Below are 24815 nucleotides of genomic sequence, written 5' to 3' on the forward strand. Positions count from 1 at the left end.
ACTACTTAGCCCATCTGTCCAAATTATCTCGATCCTGTTGCAGTAGCACACTGACATTACTGTCATTAACAACCCTGCCAACCTTTGTATCATCTGCAAACTTCGACATTAAGCCTGATATACCTTCATCAATATCGTTGATAAATATATAAAACAACAGTGGACCCAACACCGAACCCTGTGGGACTCCACTAATAACATTAGTCCACGAAGAGCAGCACCCATTGATTTCCACCCTCTGTCATCTCCCACTTAACCATCCTTTTATCCATTTAGCAACTTACCCTTAATACCATTCTGCTCCAATTTGTACAATAGTCTATGTACAATAGTCGACTATGATGGTCTGAGACAGTATTTAAATTCTGTACAGTGGGACCAACTGATGATGTTACCAACAGCAAACTCAAAATGGGAAGCATTCAAGGAACTAATCTTGGAGGCTACCAGGCTTTACATACCAACTAAGAAATATTGTTCAAGGTTTAGGCCTAAATGGTTGTCAGATGAACTAATGAGACATGTGGCAGAGAAGAAAAATGCATGGGATACATATAAATTAATGGGTGACATGGAAGCCTATGATAGATATAAGTTGGTCTGTAACCAAGTCACAAAGGAGATTAGGCAGGCAAAGGCAGACTACGAAAAATCCTTGGCAAAGGATGCAAAGAAAAACAGAAAAGAGTTCTTTACATACTTGAACTCGAGAAGGAAAGGGATGAATCAGATTGGTCCACTGGATATTGATGGTTCAACAGTTGAGGATCCTGCTCAGGTGGCTAACAATCTAAACGAGTATTTTGCATCTACATTCACGCATGAGGAGTTATTCAGGAAGGAGAATGATGTAGGTAAAGTAAACATTGGCAGTGAGCTGGATGATTTTGTAATAACTGAGAGGAAAGTGGAGGAGAGATTGTTGAGGATAAACATAAAAAAGGCACCTGGGGTGGATGGGATCTATCCAGTTATATTAAAGGAGGCAGCAAAGGAAGTATGCAAACCCCTAGCCATAATTATGAGAGCTTCTTTGGACTCAGGGGAGGTACCCATAGACTGGAGATGTGCAAATGTAACCCCAATTCACAAAGATGGATCAAAGGCTGACACAAGTAATTATAGACCTGTTAGTTTAACTTCTGTTCCAGGTAAATTAATGGAGGCACTGGTTAAAGAAGCACTGCAGGATCATCTAGACAAGAATTCAGTTATAGCTCAGACGCAGCATGGTTTTGTTAAGGGCAGGTCTTGCCTGACCAATTTGATTGGATACTATGATGTAGTCACAAAAGAACTGGATGCAGGGAATAACTTTGATATTATATATTTGGATCTTAGAAAGGCTTTTGATACTGTTGCACATGGAAGACTGCTGCACAAATTGGAGCAGTGTGGCATTGGAGGCAAATTGCTACTATGGATAAGGGGATGGTTGAGTGGCAGAAGACAGAGAGTGGTAATCAATGGACACTGCTCAACGTGGACTAATGTTATTAGTGGAGTTCCTCAAGGTTCCGTGTTGGGTCCGTTGTTGTTTTCGGTGTTTATGAATGATATTGATGATGGGATATCAAGTTTAATGTCCAAGTTTGCAGATGATACAAAGGTTGGCAGGGTCGTTAAGGACACTACTGACGCTATGCTGCTGCAACAGGATCTGGAAAGGTTGAACAGATGGGCTGAGAGGTGGCAAATGAAGTTTAACATTGACAAATGTAAAGTACTACATATGGGAAACAGTAACCCCAGAGCAACGTATCAACTCTGCGGTACTGCACTGACAGTGGTGGAGAATGAAAAGGACCTGGGGGTAATTGTGCAGGGAGATATGAAGTTCTCTGAGCAGTGCAGACGAGCTGCAAGAGTAGCTCATGGTGTCTTGTCAATGATATACAGGAATTTTTCTAGCAGGGATAAGGAGGTGATTATTCCCTTGTATAAGGCAATGGTTAGGCCACATCTTGAGTACTGTATACAGGTCTGGAGGCCTCATTTCAAGAAGGATGTAGAGCTGCTGGAACGGGTACAGAGAAGGGCAACAAGATTAGTAAATGGAACAAAGGGTTGCTCTTACGAAGAAAGGCTTAAGTTTTGCAAATTACAGAGTCTGGAGACTAGGCACCGGCGAGGTGATCTGATAGAGGTGTATAAGGCCTTGAATGGTTTGAGCATGCTCAATGCCAATGGGATTCTTCATCTTTCTCAGAATAATCACCTCAGAGGGCATAAATTCAAATTGAGGAAGGACGGATGTCGGATAGATGTGCGGAAATTTGCCTTTGGCCAGCGGGTGGTTGGTTGGTGGAACCGACTTCCATCACTTGTTGTTGAAGTTGATAGCCTAAACAAATTTAAAGCTCAACTGGACAGGTATTTCGAACGAACGGAGGGGTGAAATGGGAGTGGGTTTTTTTTTTTTTTTTGGCTGATGCTGAATAAGCTTGCTTTCTTGCATCGTATGCCTCTACTAATGCTAATGCTAATGCTAGTCCTCCATGCTCAACAGTGTCAAAAGCTTTCCTGAAATCCAAATATATGATATCAAAAGTATTTTTTGCATCCAGTTCCTTTGTAACCACATCATAATAACCAATCAAATTTGTCAGACAAGACTTTTCCTTAACAAACCCATGCTGTGTCTGAATTATTGCTGCAGTCTTGTCTAGATGATGCTGCAATGCATCTTTAACCAGTGACTCCATTATTTTACCCGGAACAGAAGTTAAACTAACTGGTCTGTAATTACTCGTGTCACCCTTTGATCCCCCTTTGTGAATTGGGGATACATTTGTACATCTCCAGTCCGTGGGAACCTCCCCTGAGTCAAAGCATGCTCTCATAATTATGGCTAAGGGTTTGCTTAGTTGCTTTGCCGTCTCCTTTAATATAACTGGATAGATCCCATCCACCCCAGGTGCTTTTCTTATGTTTAACTTCAACAATTTCTCCTCCACTTTGCTCTCAGTTATTACAAAATCATTAAGTATCCTGCTACAATATGAAAACCTTCTGCCATTTTCAAACGTTAATAATTCCTCATGTGTGAATGTAGATGCAAATACTCATTCAGTTTGTTTGCTATCTGAGCAGGATCATCAACAGTCGAACCATCGATGTCAAGTGGACAAATCAGATTCATCCTCTTCCTTTTAGAGTTTATATAGGTAAAGAAATCCTTGCTGTTTTTCTTAGCATCTTTTGCAAAGGATTTCTCGTAATCTGCCTTCGCCTGCCTAACCTCTTTTGTGACCTGATTACAAACTAGCTAATGTCTGCCCTAGGCCTCTGAGTCGCTTGATAATTTATATGCATCCCATGCATTTTTCTTCTCTGTTACGAGTCTCATCAGTTCATTAGATAACCATTTTGGCCTAAACCTTGAACAATATTTCTTAATAGGTATGAAACTTTTAGTAGCTTCCACGATTAATTCCTCGAATGCTTCCCACTTAGAATTTACTGTTGGTGACATCGTCAGTTGATCCCACTGTACAGAATTTAAAAACTGTCTGAGACCACTGTACTCACCCTTACGGAAGCAAAAATTCTTTCCTTTACCCCTGATGGTAATTAAATCTTTAAGTAAATCCCACGTCAGTATACTGTGATCACTGCCACCTAGTGGTTCCTTTATCTGCAAATTCTTAATACACGAATGATCACTGCTGATAACCAGATCAAGAGTATTACTTTCTCTGGTTGCCTCTCGAACAAGCTGTTGCAGAAAACAATCATCCAATAAATCCACAAACTTCTGACTAGTGTGTGAGTGACCAACCCACAAGTTCCAGTCAATATCTGGGAAGTTAAAATCCCCCATTATAAGACATTCCGATTTACTAGCCCACTCTATTTCTCTGTACAATTGTTCATTGTATTCATTCAAGTCATTAGGCCTATAACACACTCCTACTCTTATTTTTGCTTTTGCATTGCTTATGTCACACCAAACTGACTCAACAGTGCACTGTTCATCTATATCAACTGGATGCACTTCTTTTGATTTTATGTTTTTCTTAATTAACAGTATACCACCTCCTCCCTTTCTATCCTGTCCATCCTTTCTGTACACATTGTACTCCCCAAATTCCAGTTCAGCATTCCTTATATCTGGGTGACACCACGTCTCAGCTGTCCCAACAATATCCGCCTTTGATGTCTTGACCAACACTTCAAATTCATCAGAATTATTTACTATACTTCTATAATTGGTATACATGCATGCATACATGCTCCTATTTCTATTCCTATTTACCCTAACACATCCCATATGCCCAACTATTATATGAGAGAGTAGCAACGCTATCCATGAGCTATCTGCAAGGATAGTGTAATTGTCGCAAGAACTCTATCGGAAAGCAGTTGCTTTGTTCATTGTCCCTCCATTTCTTATGAAAATACTTGGGTTTGAACTCATCAAGGCGGCCAGGAGTTAATATGGACTATTTCGTACTGTGAGCAAATTAGTCAGTCTTTTTAAATCACCGATACCAGAATTTTCATCCAACAAAATAGCCAAATTCACCAGAGACACAATTTACTGACACTTGACCGTGTGTCAGTAAATTGTATTATTATTATTTTTTTTTTAACGAAAAGGCTTTTTATTTTTTTTTTTCATGGACTATTTCCTTTATTTAGTGACATCCCAATAACTGGAAAAAAGTTTGTAAGAGATAAATTTTAATTCTTATTTCTTTAAAACATATTTCCCTTCCTTTCTATAATATACTCTTGTTGTTCTTGCTTGGAATTCATAAAAATGATAACACATGTGATTGGTAGTAGCTGACCGTTTTTTTTTTTTTTTTTGAAATGTATGGATTATCACCGCCAGGTGCTGGCTTAGTCATTGAAGGGTGGAGAATGTCAGTAACGCCTTCCACTGGTTGATTGGTGAGTGCTCATCCGTCGAAAAGCGATTATGTAGAAGTAAGGTACAAAGGCTGAAAATTTTAAAAATGATTTCGTGTTAGGTAGTAATAAATTGGCATATTGTTAAATAATTAAGCACTTTATACTTAAAATTTGTAGTTTGTATTGCTATTTATAGCCGACATTTAAAATTGGATTTCGAAGGCTTGCGAGGGTTTTTGGAAACTTAATGGTTACTCATCTGTAAGTATAGAAACTGTTGTAATGTTGAATTAAGAGTAAATATTTTTTAGTGACACGTGTTATTGTTTACGTAACTAGAAAGAGTATCTGTACTGTTACTGCTTGTTATATCCTTTCCTGCTTTGTACACGTTAAACTACATGAATTAGATTATTATCTCTCTTTGGTAAGTTGGAATTGTTCGTTTTCGTTTTTGCTACACTGAGCGGTTTTGTGTTTTATTGTGTTATGAAATACAAAAAAGCGAAATTAGCAGTTTTTAGAACTATTAATATTGATTTGGAATTGCCTATGATTTTTTTTCTAATTGTTTAACGGATTTTTATTCAAAAACCAGAGCAGATAAAGAGGGAGAAAATAATTTGGTACTAGAAGTGTTTTTCCACTTGCAAGAAGCATCATCGTTTATGTGACATCGGTCTTAAAAAAAATAATAATAATAATAATGACCATTTCTATAATATATATGTTCTTTAGTTTATTTAATTATCTGGTAGAAAAGTATGTTTAATATTGTTTTATTGATGTATTCAAAAGTAGACAATATTATACATTTCCAAAAAAAAGAAAAAAAGAGTTTTTCAGTTATAGGTCTATGATAGTATCATCATTTTAAATAATACTAGTTTATCTTTGCTGTAAATTGCATTGATATTTCTCTACAGTGATTGAAATAAACACTGCAAATGAATTTTATACTCTGTTTTCTGATAAAATATTTATCCGTAAGAAAAAAGAAAGTATTGAATATTATTGTAGTTAACCCAATGTGTAATTTAGCAGTTATCCTTTTTGTTACCTCCTATGTGTGATCTGAAATGCACTAAAAGAAGATAGCTTTTTCGAAGGGCCACCTGGATGTCTTCACTGTACTTTCTCTACCCACTGCTAGAAATAAAAACCTCATTGTGTGCACCTAGTTTATCTTTCGACATAAGACATGGGAATTTCAAGCAACATTTTTCTAAAAATAAAGTGCATGTTATTGTGTGTAAAATATGATAATTTTGACTTATCCCTAATCTGCAAATTTTGAATGGAAGACCAGAAGATTGAAGGAAGGTGTTGGAAGGGAATGGATTAAACATCGGTAGGGCTAAAACAAAATACCTGGAATGCAATTTTGGAGATGGAAATAGAGAGGAAGATAGTAGTAAGGATAGGGAAGCAGGAAGTAAAGATGGGGAATTTGTTCAAATATATGGGTTCAGTAATGCAACAGATGGGTATATTAATGAGGATGTGACCCACAGAATTTGCGGTGGAAGATTATATGGAGACAGGCAAATGAGCTGTCTGACTGACAAGTTACAATCAGGCTGAAAAGTAGGTTTTACAAATCATCGAGACCAGCTAATTATATGGCTCAGAGTGCTGGACATTAAAAAAGAGACAAGAACAAAGGTTGCATGTGGCAGAAAAAGTGAATGTTAAGATGGATGAGTGGAGTTACCAGAAGTGATAAGATGAGAAATGAATATGTTAGAGGAATCCTAAGAGTTGTGCCAACTGGGGATAAAATAAAGAGAGGAGACAAATGGTTTGGACATGTAAAGAGGGAAAAAAAGTAAATTTGGATGAAAAAGTAAATAGGACCCTGGATTTGTGGGTCCAGGATAACCTAAGAGGATATGGATTGAAGTTTTGGAAAGGGACATGGAGGAGTGCAGTTAGAAGGAACTTGATACAAAGGAATGGAATAGAAGGGCCAAAAAAGCTGACCAAAATAAATAGGATTAAGCAATTAAAGAAAAAGCCCAATTTAAAAACTGATAAGGATAGATATGAAGTTTTGCATTTCTGCAGGACAAGCATAAAATAACTTTCCATGATTAATTAAAATTTTGTTTGATATAGTTAATCGTTATACAAAAATTCACAAAATGCAAATTTTTTATTGTTTATAAATAAAGAAATCTAAGTAATAGAATAGATGAACATTGAAAATTTATAATAAGAAATGTCCTTGTCATTTCTTATTATAAAAATTGGACAGACAACTTGAGTAGTCGAGACCCGCTAATTTTTGTAAAGTTGGACAAATGCTAATAACTTATTGTAATTTTTCCCTGTAATGGATCTGTGATCTCATTATGGATTTAAGATAAACTGTGTGGATTTTTTCCAAAAAAAAGATAGTATAAGCTATTTTTGGAATATTAAATTTTTGAAATATTATATATTTTAAGGCAGAAGAATTCTCTTACCTGGGGTTTTCTTCAGGAACAGCTGCATCTGGGTGAGGTGGATGGGGGGATGAAGGAAAAAGTAAGCTTTTGTCCTAAATCCTTGCATGAGGAGTAATTATAGGTATAAAGGGAGATGACGTCCTGAAGCCAGATGGGGGCTTTTTGTTAATACCACCTTCAAAAGGAGGGTGAATACGTGTCACAGGCCATCTTGTCCAGGGCACATTCCATTGCTGTATTTCAAAAGCGTAGTGGGAGGGGTGTTGAGTAGTTGAAAGGAGAAGTAGAGCAGAAGGAAAATTTTCTCGCCCCACCTTATTACACTTAGTTTGGGAATTCGGAAATTGTAGATTTAGAACAGACCTGCACTAATGGGGACAGGTAGTCATGCACCTGCATTTCCGAGTGAAACCTTTCTTTATCATTCCTTCCCCCCCCCCCCCTTTTTTTTTTCAAAAGAACCTGTAACCTGTTCTAAATCTACAATTTCCAAATTCCCAAACTATAAGTGTAATACGGTGGAGCGGGAAAATTTTCCTTCTACCCTACTTCTCCTCCTTTCGACTACTCAACACCCCCCACCACGCTTTTGAAATACGGCAACGGAATGTGCCCATGCTATAAAAGACAGCCTATGACACGTATTTACCCTCCTTTGAAGATGGTATTAACGAAAAGCCCCATCAGGCTTCAGGACATCATCTACCTTTATACCTATAATTACTCCTCATACAAGGATTTAGGACAATAGCTTGCTTTTTTTTTCTTCCCCCTTCCAAATATATGCTATTTCAACACCTTTCGAATTACGCCTCACCCGGATGCAGCTGTTCCTGAAGAAAATCCCAAGTAAGCGAATTCTTCTGCCTCAAATATATAATATTTCAAAATTTTAATATTCCAAAAATAGCCTATACTATCCCTTTGGGAAAAAATCCACAAAGTTTATCTTAAATCCATAATAAGATTGCAGATCCACTACAAGGAAAAATTACAATAAATTATTAGCATTTGTCCAACTTTACGAAAATTAGCAGGTCTCGACTACTCAAGTTGTCTGTCCAGTTGTCTAATAAAGTTTCAAGACTTTAGGACCTCCATATTTTTTTACACTATGTTCTTATTATAAAAGTGATTGCTCTCCTCTGCCCTGGAATGCCTTAAAAACTATAGACAACAAAGAGCTAAAAAGAGTTCTGGTGTATTCTCGACCAGTGCACTTATTACAGTAATCTCTTCTTGGAAAGATGTTAACTAGGAAAGATTATTTTTAATGTGTCACTTTTCTTTAGAAGTTGCAAATTTTTTTTTATCTCACATCATCAGCCATTTTCAATCCACTGCAGGATTAAGGCCTCTCCAGCAACTTTCCAGTTTCTTCTGTTTTGAGCACTGGCCATCCATTTACTACCCACAAACCCATGAATTTCATCAATCCATCTCCACCTTTGTCTTCCAGGATTTCTTCTAGCTCCTTTTGGGTACCATTCTGTTATTTTTTTAGTCCATCTGTCATCATGTCTTCGAGCTATGTGTCCTGCCCAAGACCATTTTAGTTCTTTAGTTTTGATAAGAATGTCCTTTACTTGAGTTTGCTGCCTAATCCATGTGTTTCTCTTCTTATCTAACAGTCTAAAAAAAAAAGTAAAGTGCAGCCATTATCAACCCACTGCAGGATGGAAGCATCCTCAACAATTCATGCTGAGGGAAATGGACCATAATCTGCCACGCTGGTCCAGTGCGGGTTGGCAGATCGACCGTATTCAGCAGTCAGGGGCTTGAACCCCGGTCTACTCAAAGAGCGTGTGCTACTGCACTCCCACTCCTGCCCACTCGGCTAAGGAGGCTATCTTATCTCACATATGAGATAAGATCTTATTCTCTTATCTCTTCTTATCTTACTCACAAACGAGACTAAAGAAGCGATGGCAGACTAATGGAACATGTTCGTCTTGTGTCTTTACTTTTTTATAATATACTTTTCATTATAAAAAAGTAATTTTTTTATATACTTTTTTATTTGAAGACATTTGTTTTGTAGCCTATCAGCTATATCTAGTGGTGAAACCTACAAAGTTTAATTATGTAGCAACAGAGTTCTCATTAGAAACTTTCAAGTATTGATACTTAACTAATTTTAGTAAAAAAAAATTTTCCCTATGGCATGTGAATATTGTTATATTTTTGCTTTGTATTATTTTGGCATGCAAGCAAGAAAAGGTTTTCTCCTTAATGGGTCGGAGTATTCCAAGAAAATAATATATATTTAAAGATCAACAGAATTACAGGCCCTCACTCAGGAGTGTAATTCAAAATGTAGGCATTGGGAAAGAGCAAACCTTACTTAGTACACTCTGTGCAAACTTTATTTTAGTGTTCACTGAAAATGAACTTACAACATTTAATTTTGCTTGGGACAGCACATTATCCCAAGTAGGCTTTAAGAATTAAATTGATTTTTTTAAAAAATTTTTTTTATGTGAATCCCAAACACGAGAGGTATTAGAACCTATAGTACTTAGTACCGTGCTTGGGTTGGAGGTTGAGAAGACGAAAGAAGATATTTGTTGACATTGGACTTGAACTTCTGTAGATTGTAATTTTCAGGAAATACGTATGAAGGAAGGTTGTTCCAGAAAACGGCAGTTGAATGAATAAATGAGGAAGATGAAAAGTTGGTTCTGTGGGTTTGAAGTTGAACAGTAAATGGATGTTGGCTGGTGTCGGCACGTGTTCGGACTGTTTTGAAAGAGAGAGCGGGAATTATAGAAGCCAATTCAAAAGAACAGTGCCCATGGAAGTATCTGTAGAAGAGGCATGCAGCAGAAACAGTACGTCTATGAGAAAGCGAGTGGAGAGACTCTGTTAGAGATGAATCATTAATTAACCTAACTGCCCTCTTCTGAATGGAATCAAGAAGCCTGAGAGAGGTTTTGGGGGCACCATCCCAGATGTGGGAACAATATTCCATGGCAGGGCAGATTTTTGATTTATACAGAGTGAGCAGCTGTTTGGAAGAAAAGTAATGCCAAGAACAAAAGAGAAAACCAAGTTTTTAGATGCAGAGGAAACAATATTTGTAATGTGCTTGTGGCAAGACAGATTAGAAGCCAGGGTAATCCCCAAAAGAGATATATCGTTTTGCCTAGAAATCGGAGTGTCACCAAAGATAAGCATAGGAGCAGAAGAATCTTTTTGCAAGATATAAGACAAGACTGAGTTTTAGAAGGATTGAAATCAACTAAGTTGTCTTTGCCCTACTGGAGAATTACCTGAAGATTGGCATTTAAGGAATTGGTAGCAGATTTTCGAGAAGTTGAAGCTGATTGAGCAGGACAAGGTTTCTCAAAATGGAAAGTGGAATGCAATGTGCTATCATCGGCAAAACTATGGTTAGAATTTCCAGTCAATGGAAGAAGGTCTTTAATATACAAGAGGAAAAGAGTGGAGGAAAGAATTGAACCTTGTGGCACACCGGCATTAGTGGAGAAGTTAGAAGACAGAGCCATCTACCATCACCCTCAGTGAGCGATCAGAGAGAGAGAAAACTGGTTAACCATTTACTAAAAACAGTTGGCAAACCATAAGATGGAAGCTTGTTTAGAAGACCTTTATGCCAAACACGATCAAAAGCCTTTGAGATGTCAAGAGCAACTACTTGTGTTTCACCGAACCTTTCCATTGAATTAATCCATAAGTGGGTAACATAAGCCAGAATATCACCAGTGGATCGACACTGACGGAATCCATACTGGCGATCGTTGATCAGACGGAAGGTTTCTATGTAGTTTAAGAGTTGGCTGTTAATTGATTTCTCCATTACTTTAGAAAGAGTAGAAGTAATTGCAATCGGACGATAATTGGATGGGAGGGATTTGTCACCCTTTTTAGGAACTGGCTGGATATGAGCAAATTTCCAAGCAGAAGGAAAAACACCTTTGGAATAAGAAAGTGAAAAAAGGCGGCAAAGAATAGGAGTCAGTTCAGGAGCACAGGTTTTGAAAACAAGTGGAGAAATACCATCAGGACCTGAAGCTTTCTTAGCATCAAGATTCAACAAAATCCTTCTGATATCCTTTTGACGGAAGACCACAGGAGGCATTGAATGGAGCGTGTTGGGAATGGTGGGAGGTGCTTTACCAAGATCATTAATACATGAGTTGGAAGAAAAATGGGATGCTAGCAGGTCAGCTTTATCCTTGGCTGAAGTGACAACAGAACCATCTGTTTTGGATAGAAGTGGGAGCTGAGATGGGCAAAAGTTGCGGCCAATAGCTTTGGCAAATGCTCGGCTACCATTAGGGCAAGAAGCAAGTTTTCTACTCTTAGCTTGTTCAAACTCTAGTTTGGACTGATTAATAACTGCTTTACAATTGTTGCGAGCTTTGGTGTAGGCAGAAAATGAAACTGAAGAATTAGAAACAAGCAAATTACGATATGCAACATTCTTCTCTTGAACAGCCTTAGCACATTTATTGGAAAACCAAGGTTTAGATAAAGGACGAGATTTTAAAGTGGAGTGTGGGATAAAGGATTCCATTCCTGCAAGAATAATTTCACTGAAACGATCTGAGCAAACGTTGACATCAGAAGTTTTGAAACAGTAATCCGACCAAGGAAAAGTAGTCTCGCAGGTCATCCCATTTTGCATTCTTGTAATGCCAAACAACACAAGGTTGGGAATAGCCATGATGATTATTTTCAACTTATGTTAATTACTGGCAAAATAATTATTTTATGGCAATAGCCTTAAGTGTAATGAATACTAATTATAAAAAAAAAAATTACCAAATGCTTATGAACTCTAAAACTCGACTCTTAATCCTTGTGGTTTAATGTCGGTGGAAAAAGCAAAAATTAAACCATGATGAAACTAAGATTTGAATTAAAAGCCGTTAATTAATGGTCAATGACAAAAGTGTTTATAGTTTTGCTAGGCAGGCCAGGCTACATTGAGGGCAATTGTTTACCACTGAATATTGTTAGCATTCCATCTTGCATTCAGGTATAACTTGGTTTCAGAGAGAACTTTACAAGTTATATATTAGAATTAAATATCCTGTTATTTTTTTATTATTATTTTTTTTTTTATGAAAACCCCAAACACAACAGGTATCAAAACCTATAGTACTTAGTACCATGCATGGGTTGAAGGAGAAGTATGGGGGGAGAGGGATACCGGAAACTTTGCTCTAGAGACTAAACATGGGTTTCACCACTTCAAGCCTCCAATAAGCAAAGTGGTGGTATTTCACCGGTTGATGAAAGTCATCTACCACCTCCAATGTTTCATCCTCATCTAAAGATAAAGTTGACTTATTAGCACCCTACTGTTTTTCTTGTGTATCAGTGAGCTTTGTAAATCACTGCCTACCATACTAAACACACTCCACTCATTGCCTTCTGTTGTCTTCAAGCAGAAAGATTTTAGAAGAATTCTGAACAATCTTTATACCAAGAAAGCTCCAGGTGCTGATGGCATTTCTCCACTTTGCTTGTGTTTTGTGCCACCTCTTTAAACCTTATTCCGCTGGAGTTTTTTGTTCTGCATGGAAATCTGCTTGCATCTAGCTGGTCCCTAAAAAGGGTAAAAGACCCCTCCATTACAATTGTTTCACTTACCATTACTCCTTCCAAAATAATGTAGAAATCCATCAACTGTGCTAACTCTTGCACCATTTCAAAACCTTCTATTGATCATCAGTATGGAATATGTTAGTGTTGACTTACTGGTGATGTATTGAATTGTGTTACTTGTCTTTGGACAAATTGATGGAAAAGTTTGGTAAAACTCGCAGTTTTCTCAACATTTCTAAAATTTTTGATCATGTTTGACTTAAAGGTCTTTTTTGCTTTGTGTTTTTTACTATGATAGCCAATTTTCTTTGATTGCTCACTGCAGGCAATGGTAGATGGCTGTCTTCTAACTTCTCAATTAATGCTGGTGTTTTCCAAGCTTCAATACTTTCTTCTACTGTTTTTCCTTTGTATATTAATGATCTTCCACTTACTAGAAATTATATCCATTGTTTATTGATGATAGCACTCTACATTTCTCCTAGTTTGAGAAATCATGCCTAGCAGAAACAGCTTCAACTTCTCAAATATCCACCACCAGTTCCTTAAATGCTGATTTCTAAGTTATTCTCCTGCAGTGAAGAAAACTTAACTTCAATCCTAAAACTTGATCTTGTCTTATTTCTTGCAAAAAAGAGTGTACTGTCCCCATGCTTATCTTTGATGACACAAAACTTCTAGACAAGATCACTTAATCTCTGTTAGGATTATGTTGACTTCTAATCTCTTTTGGCATAAGCAATCACATATAAGGTGTGATCAGAAAGTTTGGGGATGGGAGTAACATTTTGGAAATTATGACACTTAATAGGTGTTTAGGTAAATCTTCGAAGTAGTCTCCTTGATACTGTATAATACAGATTTCAATGCTTCTGGAAGCATTTAGGTAAATCTTCCAAATGTTCCTGTGTAAAATTCTGAAATTTCCTCAGTTGTTGAAAATCTGTGACTTTTCAAGGGGACTTTAAGCTTAGGGGAAAATAATCTCAGAGTGCTAATTTAGTGAGTATAGCAGATGGGAGACCACAATGATGGAGTTGCAAGAAATTATCGTAGAACTGTTTTGTAGTATTCCTGGTTCACTGCTCGACCATGCAGGACAAACTCTAATGAATCCTGTGAGTCAAAAACATAAGCGTGATCTTCACAATTTGATCAAAATTATCTTGGTTTTTTTTTGGGGCATATTTTCAAGGCATATTTTTCCATTGAAAGGACCGGGCCTTTGTTTCTAGGTCATGGCCTGAAACGTGAGAACTTGCCACTCTGTAATCATCAGTTAGAAATGTGAGGCACAAACTTTACTGAAATGCATATCATTGCTAAATTTTGTTTGACAAGTCCCATAAAGAAATACTAATTTCATCATCATCTTGGCAGTTGAATGGCTGTCATTCATGAATGATTGGATCATTGCTTTTTGAAAACCGCTGCAATAGTGGAATAGTAAAAAAAAAAAAAAAAAGGAATATGGAAGACTAAAAACAGGCATTGTTAGTGAAATTGCACAGAGAGGAAAAGAGGTAGTTGATGGCTTTGAAAAAATGTGCAATTTTTATTTGCTGCAGATATTAATCAAAATGATTCCAAGTGATATTCCATTATGGTGACCTTTCCTAATAAATGAAAATAACTATCAAATTGTAAACAATTTTCTCAGTACTACTGTTGAAAAGTGATTCTGTAGGTCTTCTTTTTTGAATAACCTGAAAACTTGTGTGATTCCTTTAGAAAACTGTGGCATAGTGTTGATAAAGTTCCTGTTATTGTAGGTCTAAAAAACTGGAGTAGCAAGAGTATTTAAAATAAGCGATTGAGCACTTTTGGTAATAGGCTGTCCATGTAATCTGATTAATTTGTGTTTTGACAAGGGCATGCTGTGAAAGGGAATAAATATTTGGGAGACATTTATTGTATATAAAATGAAGTGCTAAAAGGAAAAACAGATTTAAACAGTTTTAGTTAATGTGTGCCACTTAATACCTATAGGATTTAGAGCTAAAAAAGGGCCAAATAGCCTTGAAATTACCATCTGGGTGGGGGGATGCATTACTTATTCAAGGTATAATGAGATGAACAGCTCATTGTGAAGGAATTCACAATATGAGATGTTACTGTCTATAGGAATGATGCTATTGCACTAATTTTTATGACAGTATGTGTGCCACTTAAGTAAAAATAGATTTGTGTGTGTACACATTGGCTGTTTTTGTATAAATGTTCAGCTAGATTGGTAGAACAGCAGCAAGTCTATTTAAATAAAAGGTAAGAAGTGGTGAGGAAAGACATAAGCACCCTTCAAAGTTATAAAATTGATAGTATAAATAGTCCTTAGGGAGTACCATTGACTTGTGTCCAAATCCAGTCCATAATATAAATGAAGTTTTGAAATAAGACAAATTAATGAATACCTCAAGGAAAAGAATTTGTATTTTAACAATTTCTCATAGCAGTATTGCTTAGCGGAAGAGGTACCAGGTAAGGGGGGAAAAAAAAAAAAAAAAACCTTCAGACCGACCATCTCTTCTGGTTTAGCTGTGGAAATGCTTTTGATAGCCAAATCTACAACAGGGCCATTGTTATAAATAATTTTGACTCTGCATTTGTAGTTCATTGATGCTTTTTGACTCGGCATTCATTCCTTGAATCAGTCATAATCAGTTGGTGTCTAACTGACAATCCACACAGATCCACAAACAAAAAAAGTAATAGGTAAGCTAATGTTTGAAAGCATACTAAACTTGGTGCTACTACTATTTTATCTAAATATAAAATGCATATGTGGTCAGTGATATTTAATTTTAAGTCCAAAGTATGTATTTTAAAAAATCTCTTGCTTTTCTTCTCCTTACAACTACCAGAGCTTTTCAAAAGTCAGAATGTTGAAATTCTGCAGTATTATTTTTTAATGCTTTCTTACTAGAAATCAAAATTATTATTATTATTATTTTTTTTTTTTTGTAAAAACAAATCTAAATATAGTGTGTATAAATTTATGGGTATATTTTTTAAGGGTTTAAGGGTTTTTTTTTTTTTTTTGCCAAAATAAAACATGCATAATTATGTTAATCTAAGAATTATTTGTTCTTAGATTAGCATAATTAACCTATTTCCCCTGAGAAACTGAAGAAATTCATGGATATTGTAGATTTAATCAATATGTTTATATCATAACTTTGAGAATCATTCATAGATAAAGAAGTAAAAAAGTTTGTATTTGTAATATAATGCTATAATTTACATAATTGAAATAAATTTTATATATATAATTGTTTATTTTAAACAAGCAGTTCTAAAAAGATTTCTGAGCTTGATGTTTATTAATTGATATACTAGTTTACAAATATTGGGTTCTATAATAGCTGGTATTGGTGTGACAAACCAACCATCCTCATAGATATCTAAAACATCCCTAGTAAATGGTAGCAGCCCCATGAGAACTGCCGATGTGCAGATTTGGAATCCCATATCAAGAAAGATGTGGATTTGCTATAAAAGGTATAGCAAAGAGTGACAGAGTTATTTATTGATGTAACAGAGCATTCCTATAGAAAGTGAATTCAATTGGGTTGTGAAGACCCAAGACCTGAGTTTTGTGTGTGTGCAGATGATTGTGATATTAAGACTTTGAAAGGCTTGAATAAATTAAATAATGGGGATATTTTTTTCTTTTGATGGTTATACAAACTATAAGACACACTTAAATTAAGGAATGATAATTGTAGACTGTATATAGGAAAATTCTTCAACAAAAGAGTATTAATTGTTGGAATAAGCAGAACTAGATGCCTTAAGTAAATTTTAGGATTAAAGTAGGATAAGTCAAAATACCTGGTAGAGCCAGGTAACTTTTTTTTATTTTAAACTGATGCTGAATAAGTTTAGCTTCCTTACATCAAGTTGCATTTATTATTAGTAACATTGCCAGTAACATTAATTATAAATCTGTTTGTACATACCTTATTCTTTTGGGACCTCTGTACAATGTCTAGACTCTGTCTGTGTATTGTAACTTTATTGGGTAATAAACTGTCTGAAATAAACTTAATTTTTTTTTTTTTTTGTTTTACCAACAATGCATATTTCATGGATGATTTATTTGCACATACATTGTAATTATGTTGCCTTGCCATGTATGTTAATAATAAAACTATTGCTGGAGACTAGTAGTACTTGTAGTAACTATTAAAATTAAGAAAGTAAACTGACATTTCTGTATTTATTCCTCTTATATATAAGAAAGTTCCACAGTGTTTGTTTGGCCAAGTTTGGTATTCTGTGACTGCCTACAATTAGCAACTGCTTAGTTGTTGAGAATAAATTTATAGAATTTTGTTAGGTAATTATGATGCTGTTTTCTGTAATGAGAATGTATCTTGTATGAGAAGATAAAAAAAAAAAAAAAAAAAAAAGCAAGAAGAATTGAAGCACAAATTTTTTTTTTTTTTTTTTTTTTTTTTTAAATAAAAGAGCTTAAAAAAAAGTTATTTATTCAGGAAAATAGTGTTGATTTATTCTGATGGCAAAAATAAGCAATTTTACAAAAGTTACTCAACTGTCTAGAGAATTTAGATGTAAACAGAGGCAAGTAATATACAGGAAAGTGCAAATACAAATTGACACAGTTTTTTTTGTCAGTTTTGGGTCACTGCCTTTCTAGCTTAAACTTATTTACTGACTTCCTTAAATTGTTTGGTATCTTAGAAGAAATGTATTTTATGACTGTCTGTATATGTCTATATTACTTACTGTTTTACTACTTTAAATAACCACGTATTTACATTTTTCTTGGATTTTGAAGACAAGTGATATAATTCTCATTTACGTATATTGTTTTAAGGAGAACTTTGACTATTAAGGATAGGTTTACCCAATTTACTTTTAAGAAAGTTAAATATGATGAAGCATTTTTATGTAAATTCTTAAATTGAAACATATCTTCATTTCTAGGAAAAAATCTCAGTTAATAATGTTTTGGAAACAAGAATGCAGGAACTTCATTTTAAAACTTCACCCTTGATATATGGCAAGTGAAGCAGAAATTTCAAGTGCAAGACCATGTGACTAGCAGAAACTGTGTAGTGATGGCAACCCCTCCAATTCCACCCCGTAACTCTGGCAAGCATTGGATGTCTGGATACAGGGTTAGTGACCCTAATAGTGCACCTAGCTATCAAGCCCATTCACAGCAACTGCAACAGGCCAACCATGCATATCCAATTGTTAGAAGTCCTTCACTAATGACCAGTTCTATAGAGAATGGTGAGTAGTGAAATGTCCAGTTTAATTGTTCACATTAATGGGTTTTGTTTTAGGTAATACAAAAGTTCCTGGATATGTATTCTGTAAATTTTAATATCATAGAAACACTAGGTGCTTTATTAAAGTACAGATTTAAGATTGAATTAATTGTTATAAATGAAGGACTTAAATATTTAAGTTTTAATCACAAAATGATTTAAATATTTTAGATAGTAGTTTCATACTCATTTATATTTCTTGGTGTGTGAGAGAGGGAAAGCTGAACCTTGATTTTAGGTAATTTAGAATTTTATGATTTTGTAAAACTTTATAATTGATATGACAAGTGAAGCAAAACTTTCAAGTGAAAGACCATGTGACTAATAGAAACAGTGTGGTAATAGCATCCTCTCCAGTTACACCATGTACACTACAAAACTCACCTCTACTCCATTTGATTTAAAGCAATAAATATGAGAAATTAAAAACTAAGAACCAAAAACTGCATCCCCCCAATGAAGGTGTACCCTTTCATGATTGATTGTCATTCTCCTAAAAATCATAGAAACATTAAAATAAAAATGCCTTACTGAAGAACTTTTGGATTCCTGTTCCATTCTTTTAGCCATAGTCAGCAGGACTGTGGCTAAAAGAATGGTGAAATTAATTTAAATGACAAAGAATAATTTTGTCTGTATCAAGCAGTAACCACTGATTCATTAAAATCCTTAACTTTAAATCTCAATTTGCAATCAAAACTGTCTGCTCTGCTCTGTTAATTTGTGGGTTTGTGTTTGTGTTTTGTATTTTTGCAGTGAATGAGTTCACAGCTTGTTCAGCAATGTGTTTTTTTTATGGTAACAAGCTCACATACTCGAGGTGGTTTCTGTTTCAAACCTTATATATTTTTTCTCCCTTTTAACTGGAAAATGACAATTTTAATTATTAACTGCATTGCAGTTTTATCGAAAAGATATTCTATAAATAGTATCACTCATATTTGATATCTAAATCTTATATGCAGGCATTATTTTGTAAAATATAGACTGCATATAAGATTTAGATATCAAATATATGAGTGATACTATTTGGTGATAAAATATTCTTCCCCAGAAAATTTTTAGAAAATCATGGTATCAAATACACCAAATTTTTGAATTTGAAGGGCTTTTAAAAAGTTTTAAACAGTTTTTGAATTTTTTCTCTCTCTGAGATCTCAAGAAAAAAATTATTTTATCATTTTGGCCACTTTTAGTTTTGCTGCTCACCCTGCACTCTCACTTCTCTGTTTTAGTGTGTTTAATAAAGTCACCTTTTTCCTTTAATCAATACTTCAATAATATTGCACTTACATAATAAACAGTGCATATTTTAATTTCCCAGTGATGATTTTAAATAAGGGCATCATAAGTGCTAATTTGACATTTCAAATTACAAAACTATATTAAATTAGACAAAACTAATAGGTATTATTTATTATTTCAAAACATTTTTATGAAGATTTCAACAGTAAAAGCATTTTATCATATTTCTTATTGTGATTTATTTTTGTGCTGTTTATGTCTATGGTTGCATGATAGCCCTGAATAAGCCATGGTTTTATTAAGCTGTTTAATTATTAATTTTTTTTTTTATGAAAACCCCAAACACGAAAGGTATCAAAACCTATAGTACTTAGTACCGTGCATGGGTTGAAGGAGAAATATGGGGGGAGGGGGATACCGGAAACTTTGCTCTAGAGACTAAACATGGGTTTCACCACTTCAAGCCTCCAATAAGCAAAGTGGTGGTATTTCACCGGTCGATGAAAGTCATCTACCACCTATGTATTTAAGCATTATGATTGGCAAAAGCTTCAATAGATGAGTCACAAAGTCAAGTCGTGCATATAACTTAACTCCCTTCTGAAGTTGTACACTAGTAATGAGTTGGTTGGTTGACCAACCAACTCATGATTCTGCATGCTTCCATTGTTTTGATTTTTTGTTTACTTTCGGGATCGTAGTGATGGGTCCAAGTTTCATCCATGGTGACTAGTCGTGAAAAAAACTTCTCTTGCTTTTCCTCGCACATTGACATTTTGTGTGCACATTGTTCCCTTTACATCATCTGGTAAGGGCTCAGAAGTCTGGGAGCCCATTTGCAGACACTTTACTCATGTGCAACCATCGATGGATGATGTTTTCCACAGATCCTATGCTAATATTGAGCTCTGCAGCTAGTTATTTGATGCTAATACAGCAATCTTCCAGGACTAATGCCTCAATTTTTGTGACACTCTTCTGTTACAGCAGTTGCTGGGTATCCTGAGATTTCATAATGCACTGAGGTTCTTCCACATTTGAATTGTTTATACCAACGTGCAACAACACTTAACCTGGGCAGTTTTCTCCATAGACAGTGACCATTTCTTTGTGGATTGTTTTGGTTGTTTTCCCTTGCAGAAAGAGGAATTGGATCACTGATCCATATTCCACTTTATCCATTGTGACACTTCACTTCGTTCAGCACTTCAGAAAAAAAAAAAGAATTGCCAGGTCGAAACCAAAATTTGTGTAGTTGCTATAGAGATTTCAAGGTATCAAACAAAAAAATTTTCATCTTTCTATCACAACTACTCTGGGTGAATACAAATCATTTATCATTTTTGAACCCCCCCCCCCCACACACACAACCTTGTATGCCTCTGTGGTAGCAAGTATGTGCTCTAATAGTTTATCTCTTGTGGTATCAAAAGCATTAAGTCTTTTGTATTTTGATACTTTTAAATTTGCTGTTTGTTTAATTTTTTAAGATGGGTAACTTAAATGAAATAACACTACTTGTATACTGATTGTCTCATTCAGTTGTTGTTGCTTAATTTATTTATAATCTTTATGGGTTTCTACAATACATTCTTTTACAGGGAACTTTGTATCTCTAACTGCATAATTGAGCATATAGGCTAATGCAGAAAGTGTTTCACAAAAAAGTTTCAAAATTGTTAAATTTGGAAAATTTTTTCCAATATCAACTAATTTGTGGGTTGGTCTCTTTTTCAGTGTTAATTTCTGGAAACAGTTGCTCTAATAACAACATAGTGGAGCAGTGGTTTCAGTGTGCTACAAAAGTATTTTATGGTATACTGATGTTCCTTAGGGGTAATGAAGTGTTCTGTGGGAATACATATTTTTGTTTTATTTTATAATGAACAGGGTGTTTCAATATTACACTGACAAAATTATTGCAGTACTGTATTGAAACAAGTAAAAAAGTTTGTACAAACGTGTTCAATCTTGTTGGAGGCGTGGAAGATGAAAAAAAAAAAACAAAACCCAATAAACATAAAAATAAACAATTATTGTTTGTTGTTTGTTAAACAAAATAAACAAATATTTTGACCATTGAAAATCCATGGCTATTTTTTAAAATTCAAAACAGTCATAGCTCTGTAACTGTCGAAAATCATACACATATTTACATTAATTTTTTTTTTTTTTTTTTTTTGCCTGCATGTAGAGTTGTTGTTTTGGTTTTTAGGAGCATTAGCAACTAAGGCCATATTGCTTCAGGGATATGCAGTGGTCATATCCCCGGAGCAATGCCTTGACCTTTCCGCATCCTCCGTATTTGGCGGTCATGGGCTGAACCCCAGTCTAATCAAGAAGCATGTGCTATGCACTGCTACTCCTGCCCACTTGGCTAAGGAGGAGCCCTGTATGTAGAACTACCCCTATAATTCTGTTGGTGTAATTTAGAAACAGCACACACACACACACACACACACACACACACACACACACACACACACACACACACACACACACACACACACACACACACACGCACACACTGTATTTTCTGGATTATGAGATGCACCAGACCATACCCAGGTTTTAGAAGGCAAATTTTGGTAAAAATAAAATATTTTTGTTTGTTTATTTATTTCGTATATGCAATAAAATATTTTTTTATTAAATAAAAAACATTTTATTGCATATATGAAAAACACAAAATATCAGTGTAATGAATTTACTCATCATAGATTCACAAAAATTTGCTAATGTCACACAAAAATCAAAAACAAAATTCCAAGTACAGCAATACCCAGCTTAGCACGGGTTTCATTATAACACGGTTTTCAAGTAAGTTTAAGTCAAATTTACTGTATATTAAAACTCATTCAATAGCCTAGACAGGTACTTTACATATATGCTGCATTGTCGTACCCTAGGTACAGTACGTATATGCACATATGACAATAGCTCCTTTCGGGCAGTCAGCTGCAACAGTGTTCAGTATTCTTAATTCCATCCTGAACTGGAGAAAGTTTTTTGGGTGGTTGACATGGCCTACGAGGCGATTACGAATGGAGATCCGAATGTTGAATGTAGCATCAAGATACGGCAAATTTTACAAGATGGGATTCAATGCCACAAAGGCTTGTATGCCGAGAAAAAGAGATGGCTTCACCAGACTTCATTATTGAAATACCTAAATAAACAACTGCTTTTTTTCTCATGATGTTACCTTTTCATTAATAAAATTTTTACAAATTTTTTTTTAAATTTCAAATCCTTTTAATTAGCTATCAAGTGCAAATTGTTTATAGATTTATTATAATTTGTTTATAGACTTTTTCTCTGGTACGCATCCAATTAAAACCCATTATAATTATACCTCAATCATCACGGTTTCACATAACATGGAATAGTTTCGGTACCAGTTATCAGTGCTATGCGAGGTATTGCTGTACCTTGGTATGGTCTGAACTTTTACTTTTTTTTAAAGAAGGCATCACCTTTGGTACCATCAAGAGCATTGCTAATTCTACATTTCTCAAAACACTTCAGGTTTTTAGAAGGAAGTAGGGTTTTATTGATCTTTTCTTGGGAATATACGATAAAGTTTCTGTGAGGCATGCATAAATTCTCAATTGTATTTGTTGGAGCTGGAAAAAAAAAATATTTCAATGCATACACCTAATATGCCATAAGACATGGAATTTTAGGCAACATTTTCGAGAAAGAAAAAGCACACCTTTTTGTATGTGTATAATCCTCTCAAAGATTTAATATTTCCTTAATAAATAAAATTGTAGTCTCTAGACACTAGTAAATCATCCTTCAAAATCAGTGTGATATTGCACCATTATTCATCATCATGTAATAGCAGAATGGTATATTGTATTATCTTGTTTATGAAAGCATTCATCTGCTGCTATCTGTCTTCACTTCCTTTTCAACAGTGGTATGGCATGTACTCTGTTTCCTTCAAGGAAGAAAAGTAATTATTGCTCTTGATAGGGAGGGCTATTCTAGTCAACATATAGTTGCAAAAGTTGGCTGTAACCAGTCTATTATATCAAGGTTACTTAAACAGAAATGTGAGACTGGAAATGTCAAAAGAAAATCTGGATCTGGACTGAAATGGAAAAGTACTGCAGCACAGGATAGAATTTTGAAGTGTCTATGCTTCCATGATCATCATGCAAGTTCCACAGGCATAAAATCCATGTGGAAGGAATGTACTGAGGTATATTCAAACAATAGAATTGTACAACAAAGACTTGTGATGAGTGGTCTGAAAGCATGTCAACCTCATAAGAAGTGCTTATTGACAAAATCCATGAGTCAATAATAACTAACTTGGACTTAAAGAACATGCTAATTGGACAATTGAGCAATGGAATCAGTAATATTCTCCAATGAATCAAAATTTAGTCTCCATGGATTGGATGGTAAATGCTACTTTCAACGTAAATTTAACAAAGTCTCTTATCACTCTGCTTGTATTCAGTCAACAGTAAAGTTTCCTTGGGCTATGTGGTTTGGAGATGCACAACAAGCAAAGGAGTGAGTAGAGTACCATTTTGTAAATGATGACTACTACATAAAAATTTTAAAAGAAACTTTTGTCCATTATCCAGAGACCTTGTTTAAGGAACAGACAATTGTGTTTTCCAGCATGACTCTGCACCTTGCCACACTGCATGTAAGGTTACTAAAACATTATATAATTTAATAAGGAGATTCTAGTATGTTAATTTTGTTTGAAACACTGACTATTTTATCAATTTTTTTTATCTTTAAGTGAAGAACTTCATGAAAGACTGCAATATCTAATCCTTATCTTGGCCAGGAAATAGAATCTGGTTCAAATCAGGTCCTGATTTGAAACTGCTGGAGTGCTATGGGACAGAAAAAAGCCACCAAGAAAGATAACTTTGCAAAAAAACATTATTCACATCTGGTACCACAAACCAAACAGTGATTATATCAAGTATCTTATACACTCCATACCAGACAGGTGCAAGGCAGTAAGTAAAGCTTTTGGTGGGCCAACAAAATACTGATATCTGTTATTGAAGACCTAATGATGTCACAGCTATATTTCTTAATTTAAAACATTTTTCCTAATGAAAAGGCATTTATATGGCCTGCAGTGTGTTTCTGTGATTGTTTATGAATAAATATGTGTAAATAGTCTTTTCTTTAATTTATTTTCTTATCAATAAAATGCATAATCATTTTACATCAGTGTATAACAAATTTGAGGCTATAGGAGAAATTGTTTCAATTGTAACGCTTGTTTTTGGAGAAAATTTACAGGTATGCAATTTGTGACCACCACTGTACATATGTATATGTGTGTGTTTTCACACTGTATTTTATTTTAAGCTTTTGATTCTAAATTGTTCTCTGTTAT

The 24815-nt window shown here is 35.0% G+C and overlaps 1 protein-coding gene across 1 annotated transcript in view; it reads left to right on the forward strand.

The window, feature by feature from the left end:
* Positions 1–5033: 5033 nt before the first annotated feature.
* Pi3K68D (phosphatidylinositol-4-phosphate 3-kinase catalytic subunit Pi3K68D) overlaps positions 5034–24815 on the forward strand; it is a 35199-nt gene continuing 15417 nt past the window's right edge. Inside the window, exons 1-2 of the mRNA XM_090383279.1 lie at positions 5034–5121; positions 17838–18149. Of these exons, the coding sequence (XP_090239405.1) occupies positions 17972–18149 (178 nt within the window). The 5' untranslated portion in view covers positions 5034–5121; positions 17838–17971. The remainder of the gene's footprint in view (positions 5122–17837; positions 18150–24815) is intronic.

Source organism: Mastigoproctus giganteus, chromosome 10 (genome assembly GCF_048544385.1).
Source record: "Mastigoproctus giganteus isolate SK-2022 chromosome 10, ASM4854438v1, whole genome shotgun sequence".
NCBI classification, from domain to species: domain Eukaryota; kingdom Metazoa; phylum Arthropoda; class Arachnida; order Uropygi; family Thelyphonidae; genus Mastigoproctus; species Mastigoproctus giganteus.